The sequence below is a fragment of the Nerophis ophidion genome, linkage group LG06 (genome assembly GCF_033978795.1).
Source record: "Nerophis ophidion isolate RoL-2023_Sa linkage group LG06, RoL_Noph_v1.0, whole genome shotgun sequence".
Taxonomy (NCBI): domain Eukaryota; kingdom Metazoa; phylum Chordata; class Actinopteri; order Syngnathiformes; family Syngnathidae; genus Nerophis; species Nerophis ophidion.
In genome coordinates this window covers 17,519,597-17,545,376 of record NC_084616.1, presented here as the reverse complement: position 1 = coordinate 17,545,376, position 25,780 = coordinate 17,519,597, and the positions used below count along the sequence as shown (strand labels likewise).

The following is a 25,780-nucleotide window of genomic DNA, read 5'->3' as shown; positions in this document are numbered from 1 at the left end:
GCTTCTTCTTCTCCGTTTATTTCTAGCGAACATCATATAACAGTTTCACCATCTTTAAAAAAAATACATTTTGCAGCTATGACATTAAGAAGGAATAATGAACATGTACGTTTCGTCCAAAAACTAAAGTGAAAGAGTGCTGAATCAGAGGAGTTTTACCCGTATCGGAGTTATATACTTACATCACGTCCCCTGCTTTCAGACGTTTACAGTACGCAACAATACAACAGTACAGTACAAAAGCACAAAGCATTCCTGTTCCAACGTGTCATTAGCACCATTACTCTTCACCTTCGCCGCCACCATTCAGCTTTTTATGGAAGTGCACCGTAGAACGCGTCTGTGCGCGTGGGCGCTTTTCATTAGTGTTCTCCCGTTCTCAGAGATAATGTTAAGAACATATCGGAAAGTAATGCTTGGACAAAAAGCTCCTTGAAGGTGAGGAGATTAACAACGGCGAGGAGCTGCCTGCACGCTTACATTCGTCTCGCCTGACAAGAAATTCAGAAGCAAGAAACAAAGAAGACCCAACAAAATGCATGACGTCTGTTTAGCATACTCTCTGTACAAATGTAACATATTGAGTCCACTTTTCTTCAGACTACGTTTACGACTGATTAAAATCCAAACCCTGCAGAACGCACTGTCGGTAAAAATGTGTGTGTGTGTGTGTGTGTGTGTTTGTGTGTGTGTGTGTGTGTGTGTGTGTGTGTGTGTGTGTGTGTGTGTGTGTGTGTGTGTGTGTGTGTGTGTGTGTGTGTGTGTGTGTGTGTGTTCTTGTATTTCTACCCTTTTTGAGACAAAAAGAAAAGTTCCGAACTTATGAGGACCGGTGGACAAGTTAGGACCGGAATCATGGTCCCAATACCGAAAACCAGTGCATCTCTGTGTATCTCAAATCTGAGGTGATATCATTTAAATAGATTTTTTTTCCAAGTTCAGGGTTGTCTCCTACGATGTCTGGGAAGGGTGGTCCTAAAGAGGTAGGCATTTTTCGGAAGTCTCCAGAATGTAAGAAATACAAGAATGTGTGTGTGTGTGTGTGTGTGTGTGTGTGTGTGTGTGTGTGTTTGTGTGTGTGTTCTTGTATTTCTACCCTTCTTGAGACATCAACAAGGAACAGTTCCGACCATATGAGGACCGGGGAACAAGTTAGGACAGGAATCATGGTCCCAATACGGAAAATCATTGCATATGTGTGTATCTTAACTCTGAGGTGATATCATTTAAATAGATTTTTTTTATAAGTTCAGGTTTGTCTCCTACGATGTCTGGGAAGGGTGGTCCTAAAGAGGTAGGCATTTTTCGGAAGTCCCCAGAATGTAAGAAATACAAGAATGTGTGTGCGTGCGGGTGTGTGGGTGTGTTATTTGTGTGTGTGTGTGTGTGTTCTTGTATTTCTACCCTTCTTGAGACGTCAACAATGAAAAGTTCCGAACATATGAGGACCGGTGAACAAGTTAGGACATAATTCATGGTCCCGATATATAAATACTAGAGTCTGTGAACATTGCTCCAAAGTTAGGATTTTTTTTGTGATTTAATTTGCATACAAAAGTAAACATTGACAGGTGCAAAGGCAGCATTATATGATAAGACGAGACGAAAGCTAAAGACGGACCTCCCTATTCATCCCCGAAAAAAACAGCCAGGTGAACAGCTGATTTTATGACTTACGGTACTGTCGCAAGACAACCCGCCTCCCATATGAGACCATAGGATGAAGAAATGCACTACGGTACTAAGACTATGGTGGCCATTAACAGTTAGCTTCCACAGGTGGGTTGCCAAAAGTCCGGCACATCTGTGGTCCGTGACTCGTTTGTCATTTGCCTTAAGCACATTACAAAAAACAAAAAATAGAGATATCATTTACACCCCCTGGTGGTGAAATCTATCAAAATGAGGGTGCCCCCAAAAAGGAGGGATTTTTCAAATTGACTGTGTGTCGCTTTTAAAAGTGCTCCCCCTCTGGTCAACATATGAAATAACAAGTGTGTGTACAAATTTGAAGTGCTTCCCCTCTGGACAACATATGAAATAACAAGTGTGTGTAAGGAATTGAATTGCACCCACTTTGGCCAAAATTGATTAAAAACAAATAAAATAAATATGTAAATAAAGACATACTGTTGTGAATACAAATCTTTATATATCTAGAAAAGGTGGTCCTAAAGAGGGAGGTATTTTTCAGAGGTCTCAAGAAGGTAACAAATACAAGAATGTGTGTGTGTGTGTGTGTGTGTGTGTGTGTGTGTGTGTGTGTGTGTGTGTGTGTGTGTGTGTGTGTGTGTGTGTGTGTATGTGTGTGTGTGTGTGTGTTACATAAAGACAGTGAACACGCACCAGTGCTTGATTGTCATACTAATTCCAGCCCTTCACTGCTCAGGACAGGAAAGGTAAGGGAAAGAGGAAAGCAAATCGAAGGGAAAGGAAAGGCAAAAAAAAAAGAAAGCAAAGAAAAAGGAAAAAGGGAAGGAAGTGAAAGCAAAAAAGATTAAGAAAGAGGAAATGAAAGGAAAGGAAAGCAGAGAAAAGGAAAGAGGTGCAACAAGTAGACAAGTTTAGGCCGTAGGCCAGCAAAGTGAACACCCGTAATTTTTGATTTTTGTTCTATTGCAACCCTGCGACCGTAGTGGGCCCCACAGAACCGTGGAGCGTACACACGTCTGCAAGTTTCTACTGCCACTTCATCAGCTTGGAGCCTTGAGGTAAATCCATGAGGCGTTTGTCGGTTCCTGTCGAGGGAAGAACGTCAGGTGCTGACCAGCGCCGTTTCCGAGGGCGCGTGGGCTCCTGAGTCTGGGGTTCTGCAGCCCGAGCATTCTTTGGCCCTATAGTGGGCAGGTGTAGGGTTAAAGGGGGTGGAGGGGGAGGAGGCGGCATCTTCTCCCTGTGCCAACTGCAAGGTCCTCCCACTGCAGCCCTGGTCAGGGGGTGTGCGCGTGGGACTCTGGACGAATGTGTCCGGTGGAGTTGCTTGGGTGTCGGGGTGAGAGCAAGGCAAACATCTCCCTCTGTGAGTTGACGACAGGAAAGGCCATAGAGCTCTGCGGTTCTCTGGGGGCAACAAGAGGACCAGCCGTGGTCCTGCACAAAAAATGGATACTCCACCAAGACTTTCAGTAACTCCTGGATGAAAGCAGAAAAGGGTCACACACATTTGAAAAGAACGTATGGCTGACAAGTGTTGATACTAAACTTATAAACTGGTCTTGGAAGTTCTGTACTACCTCAACGGTCAATACAAGAGTCATTCATCGACTACTTTTTCGCAGCTCACCTGAGTGTTGCGTTCTTTGAGATGGACCTGCAGGTGACTGATGCCCTGTGCACTGCTGGGGGAAATGAGCAGCACAGTGCAGGTGCTCAGGTGGAGCTCTGGGGACGTATCAGCGCTCCTTAGAAAGTCTTCAGTCCGCAGCTCCTCCACCTGTTTCAACTGCCCACTGGCCAGCTCAATTAGCGAACCCTTTGTGAAGTGAGGTAGGAGCGCAGGGGGAGACCAGTGAAGAGCAGGGGTAGAGGCGTGAACATGATCCCTGTTATGTTTCAGGTGCTTCTCCTTTTCTTTACCTCGCTCCTTGCTCTTTTCTTGGTCTTTGTTTTGGTCTCTGTCATGGTCTCTTTGGGACCAGTCATGGCTGTTCAGCAGACCCTCGGACAAGTGGGGTAAGTTTCTTGGATTGTGCGTCTTTGGGTCTGGTTTTACTTGCAGGTTGTACAGTGGTATTCCTGAGGGACTGTAGGGCGGGTAGGAATGGGGAGCCTGAGGGCTTGGCTGGAAAACGGATCCCAAGGAGTAATAGATGTGGGCTTCAGTTCCTGGGGCGCCCGCGGCATCCAGGTAGCCTCCTCTACACACCCACGGGTCTGGTCCCACAGCATGATGGCTGGTCACTATTCCTTGCTGATGTTTGTCCTGCAGTGAGAAATGTGGTTCATGGCCCTCCTGAGCTTTAGAGTCCGAGGAAAACAAACCCATGGATTGGGCTTCAGGTGTCAGATCTTCCTGCTGTCTTTGTCCACCATTAGTCTGGGAGCTTTGTGGACTTGTATCCAAACTAATTCTGCTGCAATCGTGTCCATAATCTCCTGTGAGGAAAGGCCCAGAGGTAGTGGCAGTTCTGTTGCCCTGCCCATCCAATCCATTGGGCCTCTTCCCTAAGTATCTGCTCCTGGTTTTAACTAAACTTGGCTCTTGAGGGTAGAGAGAGGTATGACCAAACAAGTACGATGGGGAGAAGAGTGAGGAGCTGTAATCTCTTCGGTCGTTGTTAACGTAGGACCACATTTCTCGAGAATCAGCTGGAAAAGGAGTTTTAAAGGAGGAAGCGGAGGACGGGGACGAGTGGGGCCCTTCTGCTCGAAGCCACCTGGAGTGGTGAGGAAGTGGCGACCCAGAGCCTCTCCTCTCCATAACATGCCCTTGAAAGAGAGGAAGTGACACAGATGAGGGGTAGCTCAGAGGCCATGGCAGGGTTAGGGGGCTTGGAGTCGGCAGGGGCGGAGGTGTGTGGAGTAGATGGGGGCTCAGGGTAGTCAGAGCTCGCTGCCTGGCGCCGACCTCCCTGTTGCCCTCCCCTCGCCCTGCGTTAGACCAACTCCGGAGTGGCACAGGGGGCTTAAATTCTCCCGGTGGAGGAAGATGGTGTTCAAACGACCCTTGCCGGGACTCCCTCTTCTTAGGGGGGAGGCATTCTTTGCCGCGGTCGGGGATAGGATTCATGGGTGGGCTCCAGAGGCAGTGAGGGCCCCTATGTGTGGGTGTAGGCTAGGTCACATGGGCCTCTTGGGAGATCGAGGGGCACAGACAGAAGGGCCGGCTACGACACAGCATCACTGCCAGATCTTTGGGGATCTATCCGGACTGAAGCTGCACTCACCTAGGAAAGAGAAAACATAGGAGAGATCATCAGAAGTATAATCAACTCGCAAAACTCTAAGTTTACTTGTGATCACCGTGGCTAATTAGTCATCGCCTAAGTGCACTGCGGTGGGAATGAAACTGGCCAACTGGTTTCATTCAAACACATCACTCCCACATGTGCGCTAAAAATACAGCTAATGAAGCGAAGGCATTGCACACGCACACGGAAATCACTCACAACTGAGTTAGTTTTCATGTCTGGCTCTCGAATGATGATGGGAATATGTTCCCCTAGCATTTTCATAAAACACCCCCACGACACCCGCGGGTATTCTATAGACGTGTACTATGAAGCACCTTCCTCACAAACAACCTTGCTTTCCACACAGCGGCACACACACAAATACTCCCACAGGCGGCAGTGCTCGCTCCCCCAGTGACAGTCAAAGCTGGTCACCACCCACCCAAAAGCTGACAGAGAAGCAGCAGTTGTTGAGGATTCTAGAGTTGCGTCCGTGCCAACCAAATATTTGTCAAAAGAGGCGAGAACTGCGCAACTGCCGCTCTGCGTGCCATGTTGCTCCGCGTTGCATGGGAGAATGTGTTTATTTGTCGAGGTCTTTGTGTGCCTGAGTGTTGGAATGTGTCTCACATCTTGCATTCTTGTTTCATTCAGCGAGAAGTGCGGGGGAGCGCCGATAATTCTCCTGCAAAAAAAATGATCAGCTTCAAAATGAACCCTTTTGACGGCCACCTCATCTTTGCCTCCCGGCCCCCGGCTCACCCGTCAACAACCTACTTACTCCCGCGGTCCGCCACACTGTCACTATGGCAACTGCATCTTGTGAGAGGTGAGATAGGGATACTCCACAGACGGTTGCTCATCAAGTTACGAGCGCCAAAAACAGAATACGTGTTTGGAGGCGAGCAAGCTGTTTGTGCATCTGAGTGGAAAGCTGAAAAGTTAGCGGTTGGCTGTGGGTGAAGATTCCGAGTCTCAGATGTCGAGGACTTCGTGTTGTAAACAAATGAATGATCAGGCCAAGACATGACCAAGACCAGGTGGGCCTTAAGCTAACGTGTGGCCCTGTGGTTGACAAGTTTTAGATTAAGAAGTCAAAGACTATGTGATTGAATCGTTTATTTGTACTGCAAAATAACAATGACGTACCTTTTTTTTCTGCTACTGTATACCAGCAGATCACTACTGTAATACAAACCCAAAACCAGTGAAGTTGGCACGTTGTGTAATTCGTAAATAAAAACAGAATACAATGATTTGCAATTCCTTTTCAATTTATATTCATTTGAATAGACTGCCAAGGCAAGATTTTTGATGTTCCAACTGAACGACGTCTTTTTTTGTTTTGTTTTGCAAATAGTCATTAACTTAAAATTTAATGGCAGCAACACAATGCAAAAAAATTGTCACAGGGGCATTTTTACCACTGTGTTACATGGCCTTTCCTTTAAAAAACACTGAGTAAACTTTTGGGAACTGACATTCATATTTTTTAAGCTTTTCAGGTGGAATTATGTCCCATTTTTGCTTGATGTACAGCTTAAGTTGTTCAACAGTCCGGAGTCTCCGTTAATATAATGAGCCACACATTTTCAATAGGAGGTAGGCCAGTCTAGTACCCGCACTCTTTTACCATGAAGCCACGTTGTAACACGTGGCTTGGCATTGTCTTGCTGAAATAAGCAGGGGCGTCCATGATAACGTTGCTTGGATGGCAACATCTGTTGCTCCAAAATCTGTATGTACCTTTCAGCATTATTGGTGCCTTAACAGATGTGTAAGTTACCCATGCCTTGGCAACTAATACACCCCCATACCATCACAGATGCTGGCTTTTGAACTCTGCGCCTATTACAATCCGGATGGGTCTTTACCTCTTTCTTCCGGAGGACACAACGTCCACAGTTTCCAAAAACAATTTGAAATGTGGACTCATCCGACCAGAGAACACTTTTCCACTTTGATTCAGTGCATCTTAGATGATTTTGGGCTCAGCGAGGCCGACAGCGTTTCTGGGTGTTGTTGATAAATCATTAATTAATTAATTAAGCATTATAAAAACATTTGTAAAAAACTCCTGTGGATGTACTACCAGTCTGTGGTTGCCAGTGTTCTGTTCTACATGGTAGTGTGCTGGGGGGGCAGTACATCTAAGAAGGACAGCTCCAGACTTGAGAAACTGATCAGGCGGGCTGGTTCTACGTTCGGAATGAAACTGGACTCACTGGTGACGGTGGCAGAGAAGAGGACTGTTGACAAATTAGTGAGCATCCTGGATGATGCCAGTCACCCTCTGCATAGCGTTATCAGTAGCCAGGGGGAGCCTGTTCAGTGCTAGACTGCTTCATCCCAAGTGCAGGACTAATAGACTCAAAAACTCCTTTGTCCCACACGCCATTAGACTGTACAACTCCTCTCTGGGGTGGGGGGCGTGGGGGTACTAGGATGACAGGGGATGCAAAACAATAACAGTGCAATCCGTTTTTCATAACATGGTCACTACTGCCTACTTTGTCTTGTTATATTCTTATTTTACTGTTACATTTTTATTCCCATTGTTGCTTTTTATTTTCTATTCTTATTGTAATATTTCTATATTTTGTTTCCATTTAAACCCCCATTATTTACTTTTTACTTGTATTTAAATTGATCTCAACTCTGTACACTGCTGCTGGAATTTTAATTTTCCTGAAGGAACTCTCCTGAAGGAATCAATAAAGTACTATCCATCTATATATATATATAAATAAATTTCGCTTTGCATAGTAAAGTTTTAAATTGCACCTACAGATGTAGCGATGAACTATAGTTACTGACAGTGGTTTCCTGAAGTGTTCCTGAGCCAATGTGGTGATATCCTTTAGACGCTGATGACGGTTTTTGATGCAGTACCGCCTGAGGGATCGAAGGTCCTGGGCAGTCAATGTTGCCTTTCGGCCATTTCTCCAGATTCTCTGAACCTTTTGATAATATTACGGGAATCCCCAAATTTATTGTTATAGCTCCTTCACGAATGTTCTTAAACTGTTGGACAATTTGTCAACCCATTTGTTGACAAAGTGGTGACCCTCGCTCGATCCTTGTTTCTGAATGACTGAGCATTTCATTGAAGCTGCCTTGTAGATTGTTATAGTCCCAAGTTGTTCCCGTGGGCCAACAACGTTAATATATGTTTGATGAAACGTGATTATATGCATGAGTGTGTGTACTGTATGTATATGTACTTGTATATGTATACGTATGATTGTACAGTGAATGTATATTTACAGTCTGTATATAATAATAATAAAATATTAAAAAAAATAACGATTTAAAAGTTCAATATATATATATATATATATATATATATATATATATATACACATATATATATATGTATTAAAAGAAGATCACAGACACGCTGACACACAAAGTCACTACCCCAGCTGCTGGCAGACTTGTAGCACTGCGGAATACCTTGCAGTGCACCAAGCTGCCACAATAGACGTGGGGACTAGACCCAGCAGGCCCAAACCAAGACAGGCACCTGGAAGGGATGGACGATGAGACCCAGAAGCTCCAGACACGCAGCCCGGATGTTGTAGCCTGGGGCTTCGACCCCCGCCGTACAAGCAGGCCCCGAGAGTACCCCGAGAAATATATATATATATTTAGTTGCATTAGCTCATGGTAGCATAAAAAAAAGCAATAAGGTGCAGATATAAATAAATAGATTACTGTACAGATAAATATATTGCACTTTTGCATATGCATCCAGGTTTATGGATGTATGTTATATTGTCTTTTTCTTCCAGCGAGTTTATCCATTTTGGGGGGAATTGAGGGGATAGTTATGATGCGTTTAAGAGACTTACGGCCTGAGGGAAGAAGCTGTTACAGAACCTGGAGGTTCTGCTTTGGAGGCTGTGGAACCTATTCCAAGAGTCCAGCAGTGAAAACAGTCCTTGGTGGGGGTGGGAGGAGCCTTTGCAGATTTTTCTGAACCCTGAGATGTTGAAGATGTCTGTGAGAACCCCCGCCAGCTGGTCTGTACATCCCTTAAGCACCTTGCCCGGAATGTCATCAGGTCCCGGTGCTTTCCAGGGGTTCACTCTCCTCAGGGTTTTCAGGACATCCGCTGTGTCCAGGTTGAGCGGCTGCTCATCAGGGCGAGGGATGGATTTTCTCGGCCGGAGTGGTGTTAAGTGCCTCGAACCTCGCAAAGTAGTTGTTTAGGCCATTTAGGAAGCTGATACTGTTGTCAAAGGGACGGGGGGCGGCTTTATAGTCCGTGATGACCTGTATGACCTGCCACATTAGTCTAGTGTTCGTGGGGTTCTCGAAGAAGTCCTGCACTTTCTGTCTGTGAAAACCCTTTGCAACCTTAATAGCTCGGTTCAGGTTAGCTCTGGCTGTTTTTAATGCCACCATGTCGCCAGACTTGAAAGCCTTGTTCCGAGCCTTCAGCATTGCACGTACCTCACTGTTCTTCCAGGGTTTCTCATTGGCCTTGAACATGTCCCAGTCTGTGGTTTCGAAGCAGTCTTGTAATGCTTCCATTGCTCCCTCTGGCCAGGTCCTCACCTGCTTGACTGTAGTTTGCTTCCTGATCAGCAAGGGCTTGTATGCAGGAATTAACATCACAGATAGATGATCTGAGGAACCGAGGTGGGGGCGGGGTGCAGCTTTAAACGCGTGTTTAATATTGCTGAACACCATGTCCAATGTGATTCCACCCCTGGTTGCAAAATTCACATATTGATGGAAATGAGGGAACACAGTTTTCATGTTAGCTTGGTTAAAGTCCCCTGCAATGATGAAAACTCCCTCTGGATGTGTAGATTGCAGTACATTGATGGAGCAGTTCAGAGCATTCAAAGCTTCTTTGGTGTTAGCACTCGGGGGAATGTACACTGCTGTGAAGATCATAGCACTAAATTCCTGCTTTTTATAGTTCATATTTCTACATCGGGAGAGCAGTGACATGAGACTATCTTCCCGTTGTTGCATTAGTTGTTATTGATGTGTATACAAACACCACGTCCTCGGGATTTACCAGCGAGAGTTCTGGTCCTGTCCGACCGAATTATGCTAACTGCCTCGCCCGGAACGGATGGTTTCAACCACGTTTCTGTGAGAAATATGGCGCAGCAGTCTCTCATCTCGCGTCTTGCATATAGATCAAGCTTCAGGTAGTCCAGTTTGTTCTCCAGGGAGCAGACATGTGAGGATTAGCCTTTAGCTTTGTTGTTAGCCCCGCTCAGCATCTTCGTATCTGCTTCCGATCACACCGCTTACGTCACTCTGGTTTGTCGACAAATTGGAAGTTGTGGGCAGTCTTCAAAGTACCCCAAAACTGCCACAAATGATTGGAGGATGCGGGAAGAACTGTGGATCACATCGGACTGTCTACCCCGCAGTTTTTGAGGAACAGTCATAGACAATTTAGAGTGGAAAAGCTCATTTTATATTCACCCGCATACTAAACATTCTAACTTGGATTGTTTCTTTGGCGTCGAGACTCTCCCGAAGGACAGTGTAGCGAAGACACAACAAACTCCCTTCTTGTCTCTCATGGACACACACCTGTTGTTGTTGACTTTGGGCTAGCGACTGCACAATACTTCAAGGCCGCGGAACAGAGACACACTACGGGCTTACACACACACACACACACACACATCCACAAAAATATACGCCACACATACACAAAAAACGCCCTCGACGCAAATCCCATAGGGGTGATGAATGGATGTTCAGCGCCTGGGAGCTGCGGCCTACCATCAGGACCCCGAACTCCTTTCCCTCTGTTGCTAGATATCTCGAGATGTATGTTGTAATATATATATGTGCTTTGTTATGGAGGTTTTTTCCCACTCCAGACTGGGCCCCCTTAGAAGCCCAGTCTGGATTGTATTTTTTTACTCATCCTTCCCCAGCGTTTACATTTTTCCCATCTTTTACGGAGCGCCTTATGGCGACCCATCAGGGTTCTTGTTCTGTAACCCTGTACACTGTTTGTTTTTGTCTAGTCTTGAACGGGTTTGTGCTGAAAACAAAGTTTTGATGTACTTGTGCAATGACAATAAAGATCTACAGTATCTATCTATCTATCTATCTATCTATCTATCTATCTATCTATCTATCTATCTATCTATCTATCTATCTATCTTTCTACGGTCCCCTCTGGTACTAGGCTCCGCTGCTTCACAGGCCGCTGGATGTAGCCGGCGTAGAATTCCGATGCTAGCGAGGAGGTCCAACATATACGCATCTTTCGGTCCAATACGGCCCGATCTATCCACATCCAAAATCGTCTGGCGGTCGTACGTTACCACGGAGTGTCCCCGCTGGAAGCCAGCCATGAAATTCGTAGAATTTACCCGTAGGTTTGCCAAAATGTTCTATTACTACCAAAGTTGAGGAATGCTCATCAAACACTGATTTTGGAACACCCAACAGGTGTACAGGCTAATTGGGAACAGGTGGGTGCCATGATTGAGTATAAAAACAGCTTCCCAAAAAATGCTCAGTCTTTCACAAGAAAGGATGGGGCGAGGTACACCCCTTTGTCCACAACTGCGTGAGCAAATAGTCAAACAGTTTAAGAACAACGTTTCTCAAAGTGCAATTGCAAGAAATTTAGGGATTTCAACATCTACGGTCCATAATATCCTCAAAAGGTTCAGAGAATCTGGAGAAATCACTCCACGTAAGCGGCATGGCCGGAAACCAACATTGAATGACCGTGACCTTCGATCCCTAAGATGGCACTGTATCAAAAACCGACATCAATCTTTAGAGGATATCACCACATGGGCTCAGTAATACTTCAGAAAACCACCGTCACTAAATACAGTTCGTCGCTACATCTGTAAGTGCGAGTTAAAGCTCTACTATGCAAAGCGAAAGCCATTTATCAACAACATCCAGAAACGCTGCCGGCTTCTCTGGGCCCGAGATCATCGAAGATGGACTGATGCAAAGTGGAAAAGTGTTCTGTGGTCTGACGAGTCCACAATTCAAATTGTTTTTGGAAATATTCAACATAGGGGAAGCGAACTATCCTGGCTGTTATCAGAAGCCAGCATCTGTGATGGTATGGGGGTCCATTAGTGCCCAAGGCATGGGCAACTTACACATCTGTGAAGGCACTATTAATACTGAAAGGTACATACAGGTTTCGGTACAACATATGCTGCCATCCAAGCGCTGTCTTTTTCATGGACGCCCCTGCTTATTTCAGCAAGACAATGCCAAGCCACATTCAGCACGTGTTACAACAGCGTGCCTTCGTTAAAAAAGAGTGCGGGTACTTTCCTGGCCCGCCTGCAGTCCAGACCTGTCTCCCATTGAAAATGTGTGGCGCATTATGAAGCGTAAAACACGACAACAAGACCCCGGACTGTTGAGCGACTGAAGCGCTACATAAAACAAGAATGGGAAAGAATTCCACTTTCAAAGCTTCAACAATTAGTTTACTCAGTTCCCAAACATTTATTGAGTGTTGTTAAAAGAAAAGGTGATGTAACACAGTGGTGAACATGCCCTTTCCCAACTACTTTGGCATGTGTTGCAGCCATGAAATTCTAAGTTAATTATTATTTGCAAAAAAAGTTAGGTTTATGAGTTTGAACATCAAATATGTTGTCTTTGTAATGCATTCAACTGAATATGGGTTGAAAAGGATTTGCAAATCATTGTATTCCGTTTATATTTACATCTAACACAATTTCCCAACTCATATGGAAATTGGGTTTGTACTATTTGTTGAATTTACTGCTTTTATGTACTTTGTTTATGTAGTTTACTGGTTCTTCTGTACTTTCTGTTGAATTTACTGCAATTGTGTACAAACCCCGTTTTCATATGAGTTGGGAAATTGTGTTAGAAGTAAATAATTGGGAACAAGTGGGTGCCATGATTGGGTATAAAAGCAACTTCCATAAAAATGCTAAGTAATTCACAAACAAGGATGGGGTGAGGGTCACCAATTTGTAAGCAAATTATCGAACAGTTTTAGAACAACATTTCTCAACGAGCTATTGCAAGGAATTTAGAGATTTTACCATCCACGGTCCGTTAAATCATCAAAAGGTTCAGAGAATCTGGAGAAATCACTGCACGTAAGCGACGATTGTACGGATCTTTGATCCCTCAGGTGGTGCTGCATCAAAAACAGACATCAGTGTGTAAAGGTTATCGCCACATGGGCTCAGGAACACTTCATAAAACCACTGTCAGTAACTACAGTTGGTTGCTACATCTGTAAGTGCAAGTTAAACCTCTACTATGCAAAGCAAAACCCATTTATCAACAACACCCAGGAACGCCGCTGGCTTGGCTGGGCCCGAGTTCATCTAAGATAGACTGATACAAAGTTGAAATGTGTTCTGTGGTCTGACGAGTCCACATTTCAAATTATATTTGGAAACTGTGGACGTGGTGTCCTCAGGAACAAAGAGGAAAATAACCATCCGGATTGTTATAGGCGCAAAGTTCAAGAGCCAGCATCTGTGATGGTATGGGGGTGTATTAGTGTCCAAGGCATGGGTAACTTACACATCTGTGAAGGCACCATTAATGCTGAAAGGTCCATACAGGTTTTGGAGCAACATATGTTGTCATCCAAGCAACGTTATCATGGACGCCCCTGCTTATTTCAGCAAGACAATGCCAAGCCACGTGTTACAACAACGTGGTTTCGTAGTAAAAAAGTGCGGGTACTTTCCCGGCCCGCCTGCAGTCCAGACCTGTCTCCCATGGAAAATGTGTGGCGCATTATGAAGCGTAAAACACGACAGCAGAGACCCCGGACTGTTGAACGACTGAAGCTCTACATAAAACAAGAATGGGAAAGAATTCCACTTTCAAAGCTTCAACAATTAGTTTCCTCAGTTCCCAAACGTTTATTGAGTGTTTTTAAAAGAAAAGGTGATGTACCACAGTGGTGAACATGCCATTTCCCAACTACCATGGAATTCTAAGTTAATTATTTACTGCATGTTTGTATTTTGTTTATGTAGTTTACCTATTGTTGTGTACTGTTTATTGAATTTACTGCATGTTTGTAGCCTACACTGATCATTGCCAAGACAAATGCTAAAATATTGTTTTCCCAGCGGAGTACAACTATTCAAACGGAACATTTTCATTTGAAATTTGTGTTTCATACGTTAAAAAATATGTTTTTATTAGGACGTGTACTGCTTTGACTACAACTTCTGAGGTGTCGCTCAATGACCAGGTACACAGCATTAAAATGCCACCTCCTATTTAGCACCAAAATAAACCTAAAAACAAAAGCATGGAATCCTTGACCCGGATTCCACCACAGCAACAAACTAACTAATTTAGTTGATTTTGTACAGAAGCTACACTAAGGTGTTCCAAACAGCACAACACCTATTTTCATCTGTGGACCATTTTTTTTATGAGCCAGACATGCTTTTGAGAAGAGTGAAGAAATGTAAAAAAACAAGAACACATAAAATAATAACAATTAAAATAATGGAAAGTCAAAAATTCAACTTCAGAGTGATGAAGTTACAAAATAGTTTACAATTTCAACCGCAAAGAGAGAAAAATAACTGCAGTAGAAGATAAAAACAAATAGAAACATTGCCCCAAAACAAGAAGTCTTTAAATGTTCAACTCCTCACAAGTCTTATGATTTCCACGATGAATGCATTATTAATCCGCCCTATTTTTGTTTGGATAGGCGTACTCTTGTCCTTTTCATAACCCCGCCGCTTTCCCAAACAAAGCTGCCAAAGCGAAGGAGCCAACAAAGAAGATGCTGTGCGTGTGGAGGAGTTGGAGACGACTCCTACACTGCACCGAGTGCGTCCAGAACGAAGAACACCCAGTACTTGCAACACATCACATTCGCTTTTGCTCCCAAACATCCCCCTCGAAGAACTCCGTCTCACTAAAACGACTTGACAATGGCGTTTTTTTGTTTCATCCTGCCTTCTCTGCACACGCGTTTCTCCAAAGAGCTGTCCGTCACAAGAGCACACCACCGACTCCGACGTACAAACTTTGCCGATGCACGCGCTGAGCGTGCAGGCGTCGTCAGATTTTGACCCGGATAACGGAGCTGACGAGGGACTGACCTTAGCGATGGCTCGGCAGACGTCCCGTGTCCTGTCCCCCGGACCACCTCGTCCTGTCCCAGACGGGTCTACGGTCTCCTCGGCTCCGTACTGCGCTACTCGGTCAGCGCCAGACTGTTATATCTGTGTGTGAAAGAATAGAAAACCCAACTGAAAGCCTGCTATTCGTCTGTCGTGTACGTAAGTGAGTGTGTCAAGAGTGTGTGTGCGTGTGTGTGTGTGTGTGTGTGTTTGCGTGTGTGTGTGTGTGTGCAAAGGGCTGAGGAAATGAGTAATATCTAGCAGTGAGAAGCATGTCTGCTCTGCACAGCCACACAGGCAGACCAGTTGCTGCTGCCACCCACTCGCTTGAATCACTGTGAGGGACACACACACACACACACACACACACACACACACACACACACACACACACACACACACACACACACACACACACACACTCTTATACGCACACACACACACAGACTCAAACTCTCATCCTGCAGGGTCACAGCTGGGGAGCTGGTGCACGTCCCCGCGAACTTAGGTGAACTGATACGGAAGTATTATTGTCTTGTGAACTACAAAAAAACCCCAAAACCAGTGAAGTCGTCACGTTGTGTAAATGGTAAATAAAAACCAGAATACAATGATTTGCAAATCCATTTCCACTTATTAGGGTCCGCAGGCCCATGGCAAAGGACTCCTGTGGAGTCCTTTGCCATGGGCCAAGGACCCTATTGAAACTGCTGTGTTTCATTCTTATTCCGCACCTACGCGCTGTAATTTGACCCCCTTAACATGCTTCAAAACTCACCAAATTTGACACACACGTCGGTATAGCAAACCTTCCCAACATATTAAGCAACCAATCCCCCAAAATGAAAATTGCGCTCTAACGCCCCCTAGGAAAAAATTACAGACAAAACTGCATGTAACTTCTGTTAGGAATGTCATAGCGAAATGCAACAAAAACTCCTATGTAGGTCTGACTTAGACCCAATTTTCATAAACTCACTACTTTCAGCAAAAATCTACAGGAAGTTGGCAAAAACCCCTTCAAAAAAATGTTTTCGCAAAAAATGCTATTTTTACCTCTTTGCGCTGTAATTTGACCCCTTTAAAATGCTTCAAAAGTCACCAAACTTGGCGCGCACATAAGGACTGGCGAATATTGCGATTTAATGAAAAAAAAAAAAAAACCCAAAACTCAAAATTGCGCTATAGCGCTATTTTTGAATAAAACACTGAAAAAACTGCTCCTAGGAAGAAAACACAGACAAAATTGCTTGTAACTTCCGGTAAGAATGTCGGAGAGACATGAAACAAAAACATCTATGTAGGTCTCGCTTAGACCTACATTTCATAGATTGACAACCCCCAACAAAAATCAACAGGAAGTTTGCAATCCCCCCTTCAAAACAAAAGTTTTGTAAAAACCGGTCACCTTTCTTCAAAAATTATCTCCTCTCAGTGCGTTTGTTGTTTTGGCTTCAAACTCGCACAGGAGAGAGATTGGAACCCTTCTGATTAAAAGTATAGAACAGAGTTTTGATAAGTTCTCAGGTTTTGATTTTACACGCCTTCAAAGAACCCCTGTGCTAAATCTCCTAAAAAATGTCATTTTTGCCTCTTTGAGCTGTTATTTGACCCCCTTAAAATGCTTCTAAACTCACCAAACTTGACACACACATCAGGACTGGCAAAAATTGCGATCTGATGAAAAAACCTAACCTCAAAACTCAAAATTGCGCTCTACCGCCCCCCTAGGAGTACAACACGGACAAACTGTTCCTAGGAAGAAAACACAGACAAAACTGCTTGTAACTTCCGGTAGGAATGTCAGAGAGACATGAAACAAAAAACACTATGTAGGTCTCACTTAGACCTACATTTTAATAATTAACATACTTTAGCAAAAATCAACAGGAAGTTTGATATTTTCACTTCAATACAACAACTGCATTACTTTCACAATGCATTAGATTCTCAAAATAGTGGCTCCAAGGCGTCTTCTAACGCTTATCCGGCCGTGGGTCTCGGGGGCAGCAGCCAAAGGCGGACCCGACCAACGCTGCTTGCAGCTTTAATATTCAATTGAATTGACTGCAAAAGACAAGATATTTAACGTTCCAATATTTTAGCTCATTTGGATTTCGCTGCCTGCAACATGTTTCAAAAAAGCTGGCACAAATGGCAACAACTGTTGTGGCACATGCGCATTCTGCGTCTCACTCCGCTGCGGGTCCAAACGGAGGACCCGCGCTGACTGCGCACTCCAGACACGCAGCCGGCCGCAGTCCACGCCTGACACACCTGTGACTGATGACGTGGAGGCTTATAAAGGGACCTGTGGACCAAGGATCGGGGCGGGAACTTACAGTGGGGCAAAACAAGTATTTAGTCAGCCACCGATTGTGCAAGTTCTCCTACTTAAAATAATGACAGAGGTCTGTAGTTTTCATCATGGGTACACTTCAACTGTGAGAGACAGAATGTGAAAAAAAAATCCAGGAATTTTAAATAATTAATTTGTAAATGATGGTGGAAAATAAGTATTTGGTCGAACATTCAAAGCTCTCACTGATGGAAGGAGGTTTTGGCTCAAAATCTCACGATACATGGCCCCATTCATTCTTTCCTTAACACGGATCAATCGTCCTGTCCCCTTAGCAGAAAAACAGCCCCAAAGCATGATGTTTCCACCCCCATGCGTCACAGTAGGTGTGGTGTTCTTGGGATGCAACTCAATATTCTTCTTCCTCCAAACACGACGAGTTGAGTTTATACCAAAATGGATACATGGATGATACAGCAGAGGATTGGGAGAATGTCATGTGGTCAGATGAAACTAAAAGAGAACTTTTTGGTATAAACTCAACTCGTCGTGTTTGGAGGAAGAAAAATACTGAGTTGCATCCCAAGAACACCATACCTACTGTGAAGCATGGAGGTGGAAACATCATGCTTTGGGGCTGTTTTTCTGCTAAGGGGACAGGACCATGGATCCGTGTTAAGGAAAGAATGAATGGGGCCATGTATCGTGAGATTTTGAGCCAAAAACCTCCTTCCACAATATCATCGCTTAGGTGCAGTGATTTCTCCAGATTCTCTGAACCTTTTGATGATATTACGGACCGTAGATGGTGAAATCCCTAAATTTCTTGCAATAGCTCGTTGACAAATGTTCTTAAACAATTTGCTCAGGCATTTGTTGACAAAGTGGTGACCCTCGCCCCGTCCTTGTTTGTGAATTACTTAGCATTTCATGGAAGCTGCTATTATACCCAATCATGGCACCCACCTGTTCCCAATTAGCCTTTTCACCGGTGGGATGTTCCAAATAAGTGTTTGATGAACGTTCCTAAACTTTCTCTGTCTTTTTTGCCACTTGTGCCAGCTTTTTTTTAAACAGCACAGTTGGCTTTGTTGTTAGAATGTCCACCCTGAGACTGGGAGGATGTGAGTTCAAACCCTGGCTGAGTCATACCAAAGACTACAAAAAATGCGACCGTTTCCTCCCTGCTTGGCATTCAGCATCAAGGGTTGGAATTGGGGGTTACATCACCAAAAGGATTCCGGAGCACGGCGCACACTGCTGCTCACTGCTCCCCTCGCCTCCAAGGGGGGTGAACAGTGGGATGGGTCAAATGCAGAAGACAGGCTCCCGGTTCTCTCTCTCTCACACACACACACACACACACACACACACACACACACACACACACACACACACACACACACACACACACACACACACACACACAGATCACAATACAGACACAGATTATTTTTTTTAGACACACAAATGAAGATATGGACACACACGATTCACGCAACTCTCAGCTTGACAAATGGCACTTGGTAAACGGCACCAAACTGTCACTAACTAACTAACTAACTAACTAACTAACTAACTAACTTTACTGACAAACTAACTAACAGTGTGACGAACTAACTACCTAAGTAACTATCTAACTACCAAAATAACCAACAAATTAACTGACTATCTGACTAAAAACTGACTAACTAACTGACCGACTAGCTGTCTAATGAGCAAACTGACTAACTACCAACCAACTAACTGCCAAACTAACACAATAACTGACAGACAACTACCTACCTACCTACTTACCTGCCTACCTAACCAACCAACCAACCAACCAACCAACCAACCAACCAACCAACCAACCAACTAACTAAATAAATAAATAAATAAATAAATAACTTACTGACCAACTAACTAACACCCTAACTAACTTAGTGACTAACTAACTAACCAACAAACTGACTACCTGACTAAAAACGGACTAACTAGTTGTCCAACGAGCAAACTGACAAGCTACCTAAAAAACTAAGTGCCTAATTAGCAAAATAACTGACCAACTCAGTTAACTAACTAACAAACTAACTAACTGAATAACCAACTAACTAACTAACTAACTGACGGACTAACTAACTAACCAACAAACTAACCGACTACCCGACTAAAAACGGACTAACTAGCTGTCCAACGAGCAAACTGACAAGCTACCTAAACAACTAACTGCCTAATCAGCAAAATAACTGACCAACTAACTGCCTTACTAAAAAACTAACTAACTGAAAAACTAACTAACTAACTAACTAACTAACTAACTAACTAACTAACTAACCGACTACCTGACTAAAAATGGACTAACTAGCTGTCCAACGAGCAAACTGACAAGCTACCTAAACAACTAACTGCCTAATTAGCAAAATAACTGACCAACTAACTGCCTAACTAACAAACTGAATAACAAACTGACTAACTAACTAACCAACAAACTAAGCGACTACCTGACTAAAAACGGACTAACTAGCTGTCCAATGAGCAAACTGACAAGCTACCTAAACAACTAACTGCCTAATTAGCAAAATAACTGAACACCTAATTGGCTAACTAACTAACTGAATAACTAACTAACTAACTAACTAACTAACCAACCAACCAACCAACAAGCTAACCGACTACCTGACTAAAACTGACTAACTAGCTGTCCAACGAGCAAACTGACAAGCTACTTAAACAACTAACTGCCTAATTAGCAAAATAACTGACCAACTAACTGCCTAACTAACTAACTAACAAACTAACTAACTGAATAACTAACTAACTAACTAACTAAATAACCAACAAACTAACGGACTACATGACTAGAAACGGACTAACTAGCTGTCCAACTACCAAACTGACAAGCTACCTAAACAACTAACTGCCTAATTATCAAAATAACTGACTAACTAACTGCCTAACTAACAAACTGAATAAAAAACTGACTAACTAACTAACCAACAAACTAACCGACTACCTGACTAAAAACGGACTAACTAGCTGTCCAACGAGCAAACTAACAAGCTACCTAAACAACTACCTGCCTAATTAGCAAAATAACTGACCAACTAACTGCCTAACTAACAAACTGAATAACAAACTGACTAACTAACTAACCAACAAACTAACCGACTACCTGACTAAAAACGGACTAACTAGCTGTCCAACGAGCAAACTGACAAGCTACCTAAACAACTAACTGCCTAATTAGCAAAATAACTGAACAACTAACTGCCTAACTAACAAACTAACTAACTGAATAACTAACTGAATAACTAACTAACTAACTAACTAACTAACAAACTAACTAACAAAATAACCGACTACCTGACTAAAAACGGACTAACTAGCTGTCCAACGAGCAAACTGACAAGCTACCTAAACAACTAACTGCCTAATTAGCAAAATAACTGACCAACTAACTGCCTTACTGACAAACTGAATAACAAACTGACTAACTAACTGACCAACAAACTAACCGACTACCTGACTAAAAACAAACTAACTAGCTGTCCAACAAGAGAACTGACAAGCTACCTAAAGAACTAACTGCCTAATTAGCAAAATAACTGACCAACTAACTGCCTAACTAACAAACTAACAAACTGAATAACAAACTGACTAACTAACTATCCAAAAAACTAACCGACTACCTGCCTAAAAACGGACTAACTAGCTGTCCAACGAGCAAACTGACACGCTACCTAAACAACTAACTGCCTAATTATCAAAATAACTGACTAACTAACTGCCTAACTAACAAACTGAATAAAAAACTGACTAACTAACTAACCAACAAACTAACCAACTACCCGACTAAAAACGGACTAACTAGCTGTCCAACAAGCAAACTGACAAGCTACCTAAAGAACTAACTGCCTAATTAGCAAAATAACTGACCAACTAACTGCCTAACTAACAAACTAACAAACTGAATAACAAACTGACTAACTAACTGACCAACAAACTAACCGACTACCTGACTAAAAACGGACTAACTATCCGTCCAACGTGCAAACTGACAGGCTACCTAAACAGCTAACTGCCTAATTAGCAAAATAACTGACCAACTAACTGCCTAACTAACTAACTATCTAACTGAATAACAAACTGACTAACTAAATAACCAAAAAACTAAGCGACTACCTGACTAAAAACGGACTAACTAGCTGCCCAGCGAGCAAACTGACAAGCTACCTAAACAACTAACTGCCTAATTAGCAAAATAACTGACCAACTAACTGCCTAACTAACAAACTATCTAACTGAATAACTAACTAACCAACCAACCAACAAACTAACCGACTACCTGACTAAAAACGGACTAACTAGCTGTCCAACGAGCAAACTGACAAGCTACCTAAACAACTAACTGCTTAATTAGCAAAATAACTGACCAACTGACTGCCTAACTAACTAACTGAATAACTAACTAACTAACTAACCAACTAACTAACTAACTAACCAACTAACCGCCTACCTGACTAATAACGGACTAACTAGCTGTCCAACGAGCAAACTGACAAGCTACCTAAACAGCTAACTGCCTAATTAGCAAAATAACTGACCAACTAACTGCCTAACTAACAAACTATCTAACTGAATAACAAACTGACTAACTAACTAACCAGCAATCTAAGCGACTACCTGACAAAAAACGGACTAACTAGCTGCCCAACGAGCAAACTGACAAGCTACCTAAACAACTAACTGCCTAATTAGCAAAATAACTGACCAACTAACTGCCTAACTAACAAACTATCTAACTGAATAACTAACTAACCAAGCAACCAACAAACTAACAGACTACCTGACTAAAAACGGACTAACTAGCTGTCCAACGAGCAAACTGACAAGCTACCTAAACAACTAACTGCCTAATTAGCAAAATAACCGACCAACTGACTGCCTAACCAATTAACTAACTAACTAACTAACCAACAAAATAACCAACTAACCAACAAAATAACCGACTACCTGACTAAAAACGGACTAACTAGCTGTCCAACGATCAAACTGACAAGCTACCTAAACAACTAACTGCCTAATTAGCAAAATAACCGACCAACTGACTGCCTAACCAATTAACTAACTAACTAACTAACTAACAAACTAACCAACAAAATAACCAACTAACCAACAAAATAACCGACTACCTGACTAAAAACGGACTAACTAGCTGTCCAACGAGCAAACTGACAAGCTACCTAAACAGCTAACTGCCTAATTAGCAAAATAACTGACCAACTAAATGCCTAACTAACAAACTAACTAAATGAATAACAAACTGACTAACTAACTAAACAACTTACTAACAAATAAACTGACTAACAAACTGACCAACTAACTGCCCTAGAAACTAACTAACCAACACACTAACTGACTAACACATTTATTAACTGACCAACTTACTAACAAACTGACAAACTAACTAGCTGTTGGACGAATTAACTAACCAACTGTCAAACTAACTCCCCAACTAACTGACTAACAATGCATAGTTAACTAACTTATTAACAGCATGGTTATAGTCCATAGGAACATATATCAAACTTATTTCATCGCACCACACAAATAAGTGAAGTGAAGTGAATTATATTTATATAGCGCTTTTCTCTGGTGACTCAAAGCGCTTTACATAGTGAAACCCAATATCTAAGTTACATTTAAACCAGTGTGGGTGGCACTGGGAGCAGGTGGGTAAAGTGTCTTGCCCAAGGACACAATGGCAGTGACTAGGATGGCGGAAGCGGGAATCGAACCTGCAACCCTCAAGTTGCTGGCACGGCCACTCTACCAACCGAGCTATACCGCCCATAAATAAAATGTACTACTTTATCAATCAATTCATTATTCAACATGTATTTTATAACCCTTCCTTACAAGTACTTCAAAGGGCTTCAACAACTCAACTAAACAACATTTTACTACTACAGTACTGCAACAAATACTATGACTACTACAACTAATACTACCACTACTACTACTACTACTACTACCACTACTACTACTGCTACTATTAATACCACTACTACTACGACTACAACTACCACCACTACTACAACTACTACTAAGACTACAACTACCACCATTACTACAACTACTAGTATTACTACTACTACTACTACTACCACTACTACTATTATTACTGCTACTACTACTGCTACTGCTACTACTAAGATTCTGCAACAAATACTATTACTACTACTACTATGATTACTACTACAGTTAATACCACTACTGTTACCACTACTACGACGACTACTGCTATTACTACTACGACTACTACTACTACTACTACCACCATTACCACTATTACTACTACCACCACTACTACTACCACTACTACTATTACTACTACTACTACTACTGCTACTCCTGAGATTCTGCAACAAATACTTCTACTACTACTACTATGATTACCACTACAGTTAATACCACTACTGTTACCTCTACTACTATTACTACTACGACTACTACTACGACTACTACTACTACTACTACCATCATTACCACTATTACTACTACCACCACTACTACTACCACTACTACTATTACTACTGCTACTACTACTGCTACTCCTGAGATTCTGCAACAAATAATACTACTACTACTATGATTACTACTACAGTTAATACCACTACTGTTACCACTACTACGACGGCTACTACTATTACTACTACGATGACTACTACTACTACTACCACCATTACCACTATTACTACTACCACCACTACAACTACCACTACTACTATTACTACTTCTACTACTACTGCTACTCCTAAGATTCTGCAACAAATTCTACTACTACTACTATGATTACTTCTACAGTTAATACCACTACTGTTACCACTACTACGACGACTACTACTATTACTACTACTACTACTACTACTACCACCCCTATTACTACTACTACGACTATTACCACCACTTCTACTGCTACTACAACTACTACCACTACCACTACTACCACTAAAACTACTTCTACTACCACAACTACTGCTCCTACTACAACAATTACTACTACTGTTACTACCACTACTGACTGAACCGGACACGACATGAAGGTAATGACATCTTTTGATCCATCAATCAAAAAGTGAAAACAAAAGGCGCTCATAGCGGGGATACAAAACTTGGCTAAGAAAACAAAAACTATTACTATAACGTAAACTATGGACATGAAAACATGAACTAAAAAAACTCACTAAACTGTGGCTTGAATAAACAAAAAAACTTACGTGGCAAGAAAAGAGCAGCATGAACTGTGACCTGGACAGAGTACTCAGAGTGTCAAGAGTGCAGAGCATGAATGTGATGTCACAGGGCTGACTGCCTGGCAACTACAGGCTTAAATAGGGGTGACGTGATTAACAACAGGTGCGTGAGTTCAAATGAATCAGGTGCGTGACATGAGGACAAGTGAAAACGAATGGGTTGTTATGGGTGAAAAAACAGGAACTGACAAAATCCATAAATCAAACAGAACATATCCAAACTAAACATGGTCACCAAGACATGACATGATCCTTCTGCTATTTTTCTGTTTTTGGTGCGTATTTGAGTTTTGAAGATTCAATCATTTTCCTACCTGCGCGCCTGGTCTGTCTAAATCCCGGGGTAAGCTGCGACCCCCCCTCGTCATGACAGGGTGTTGTGAATAAATGGCTTTCACTTTGCATAGTAGAGTTTTAACTTGCACTTACAGATGTAGCGACCAACATGTGGTGATATCCTTCACACACTGATGGCGCTTTTTAATGCAGTACCGCCTGAGGGATCGAAGGTCACGGGCATTCAATGTTGTTTTTCGGCTTTTGCCTGATTATCTGAACATTTTGATGATATTACGGACCATTGATGGTGGAATCCCTAAATTCCTTGCAATAGCTGGTTGAGAAATGTTGTTCTTAAACTGTTGGACAATTTGCTCACGCATTTGTTGACAAAGTGGTGACCCTCGCCCCATCCTTGTTTGTGAATGACTGAGCATTTCATGGAAGCTGCTTTTATACCCAATCATGGTACCCACCTGTTCCCAATAAGCCTGTTCCCCTTTGGAACGTTCCATATAAGTGTTTGATGAGCATTCCTCAACTTTCTCTGTCTTTTTTGACTTGTATCAGCTTTTTGCCTCTGGTGAGGGGCGGTCGCATTTTTTTCCGCTCCCTCTTCTCCCACCTTTCTCTCTTTGTTTTTGTCTTTTCTGAACTTTTTTGAAGCCTCTTTCTTTGCGCTGTCCTCAAATCTAAACATCAGACGTGGTTATGATCAGCTGGACTCTCGACGCAATTGACAAAATATTTAAACTAAGAGGCATTGCTGCGGGGTACATGAGAAATTCCTGAGACAAATGGAGAATCATGTGCCTCACAGTCCTTTCCATCGAGGACCTGGAAGACATCTACCTATTTGGAACCGTGATCGCAGGGCACTTGTTGATTGGGCTG

General features: G+C 42.7%; 1 protein-coding gene across 5 annotated transcripts in view; it reads right to left on the bottom strand.

The window, feature by feature from the left end:
- Positions 1-2: 2 nt before the first annotated feature.
- LOC133554303 (uncharacterized) overlaps positions 3-25,780 on the bottom strand; it is a 117,072-nt gene continuing 91,294 nt past the window's right edge. For 3 of the 5 annotated variants that reach the window (XM_061902873.1, XM_061902874.1, XM_061902871.1), the window contains 3 exons: positions 14,990-15,112; positions 3,284-4,886; positions 3-3,132 (listed from right to left, as the gene is read on the bottom strand). In XM_061902873.1, the coding sequence (XP_061758857.1) occupies positions 2,680-3,132; positions 3,284-4,729 (1,899 nt within the window). In that variant the 5' untranslated portion in view covers positions 4,730-4,886; positions 14,990-15,112 and the 3' untranslated portion in view covers positions 3-2,679. Of the gene's footprint in view, positions 3,133-3,283; positions 4,887-12,940; positions 13,039-14,989; positions 17,181-25,780 lie in introns of those variants that run through there. The other 2 variants (XM_061902872.1, XM_061902875.1) reach the window with 2 other exon arrangements.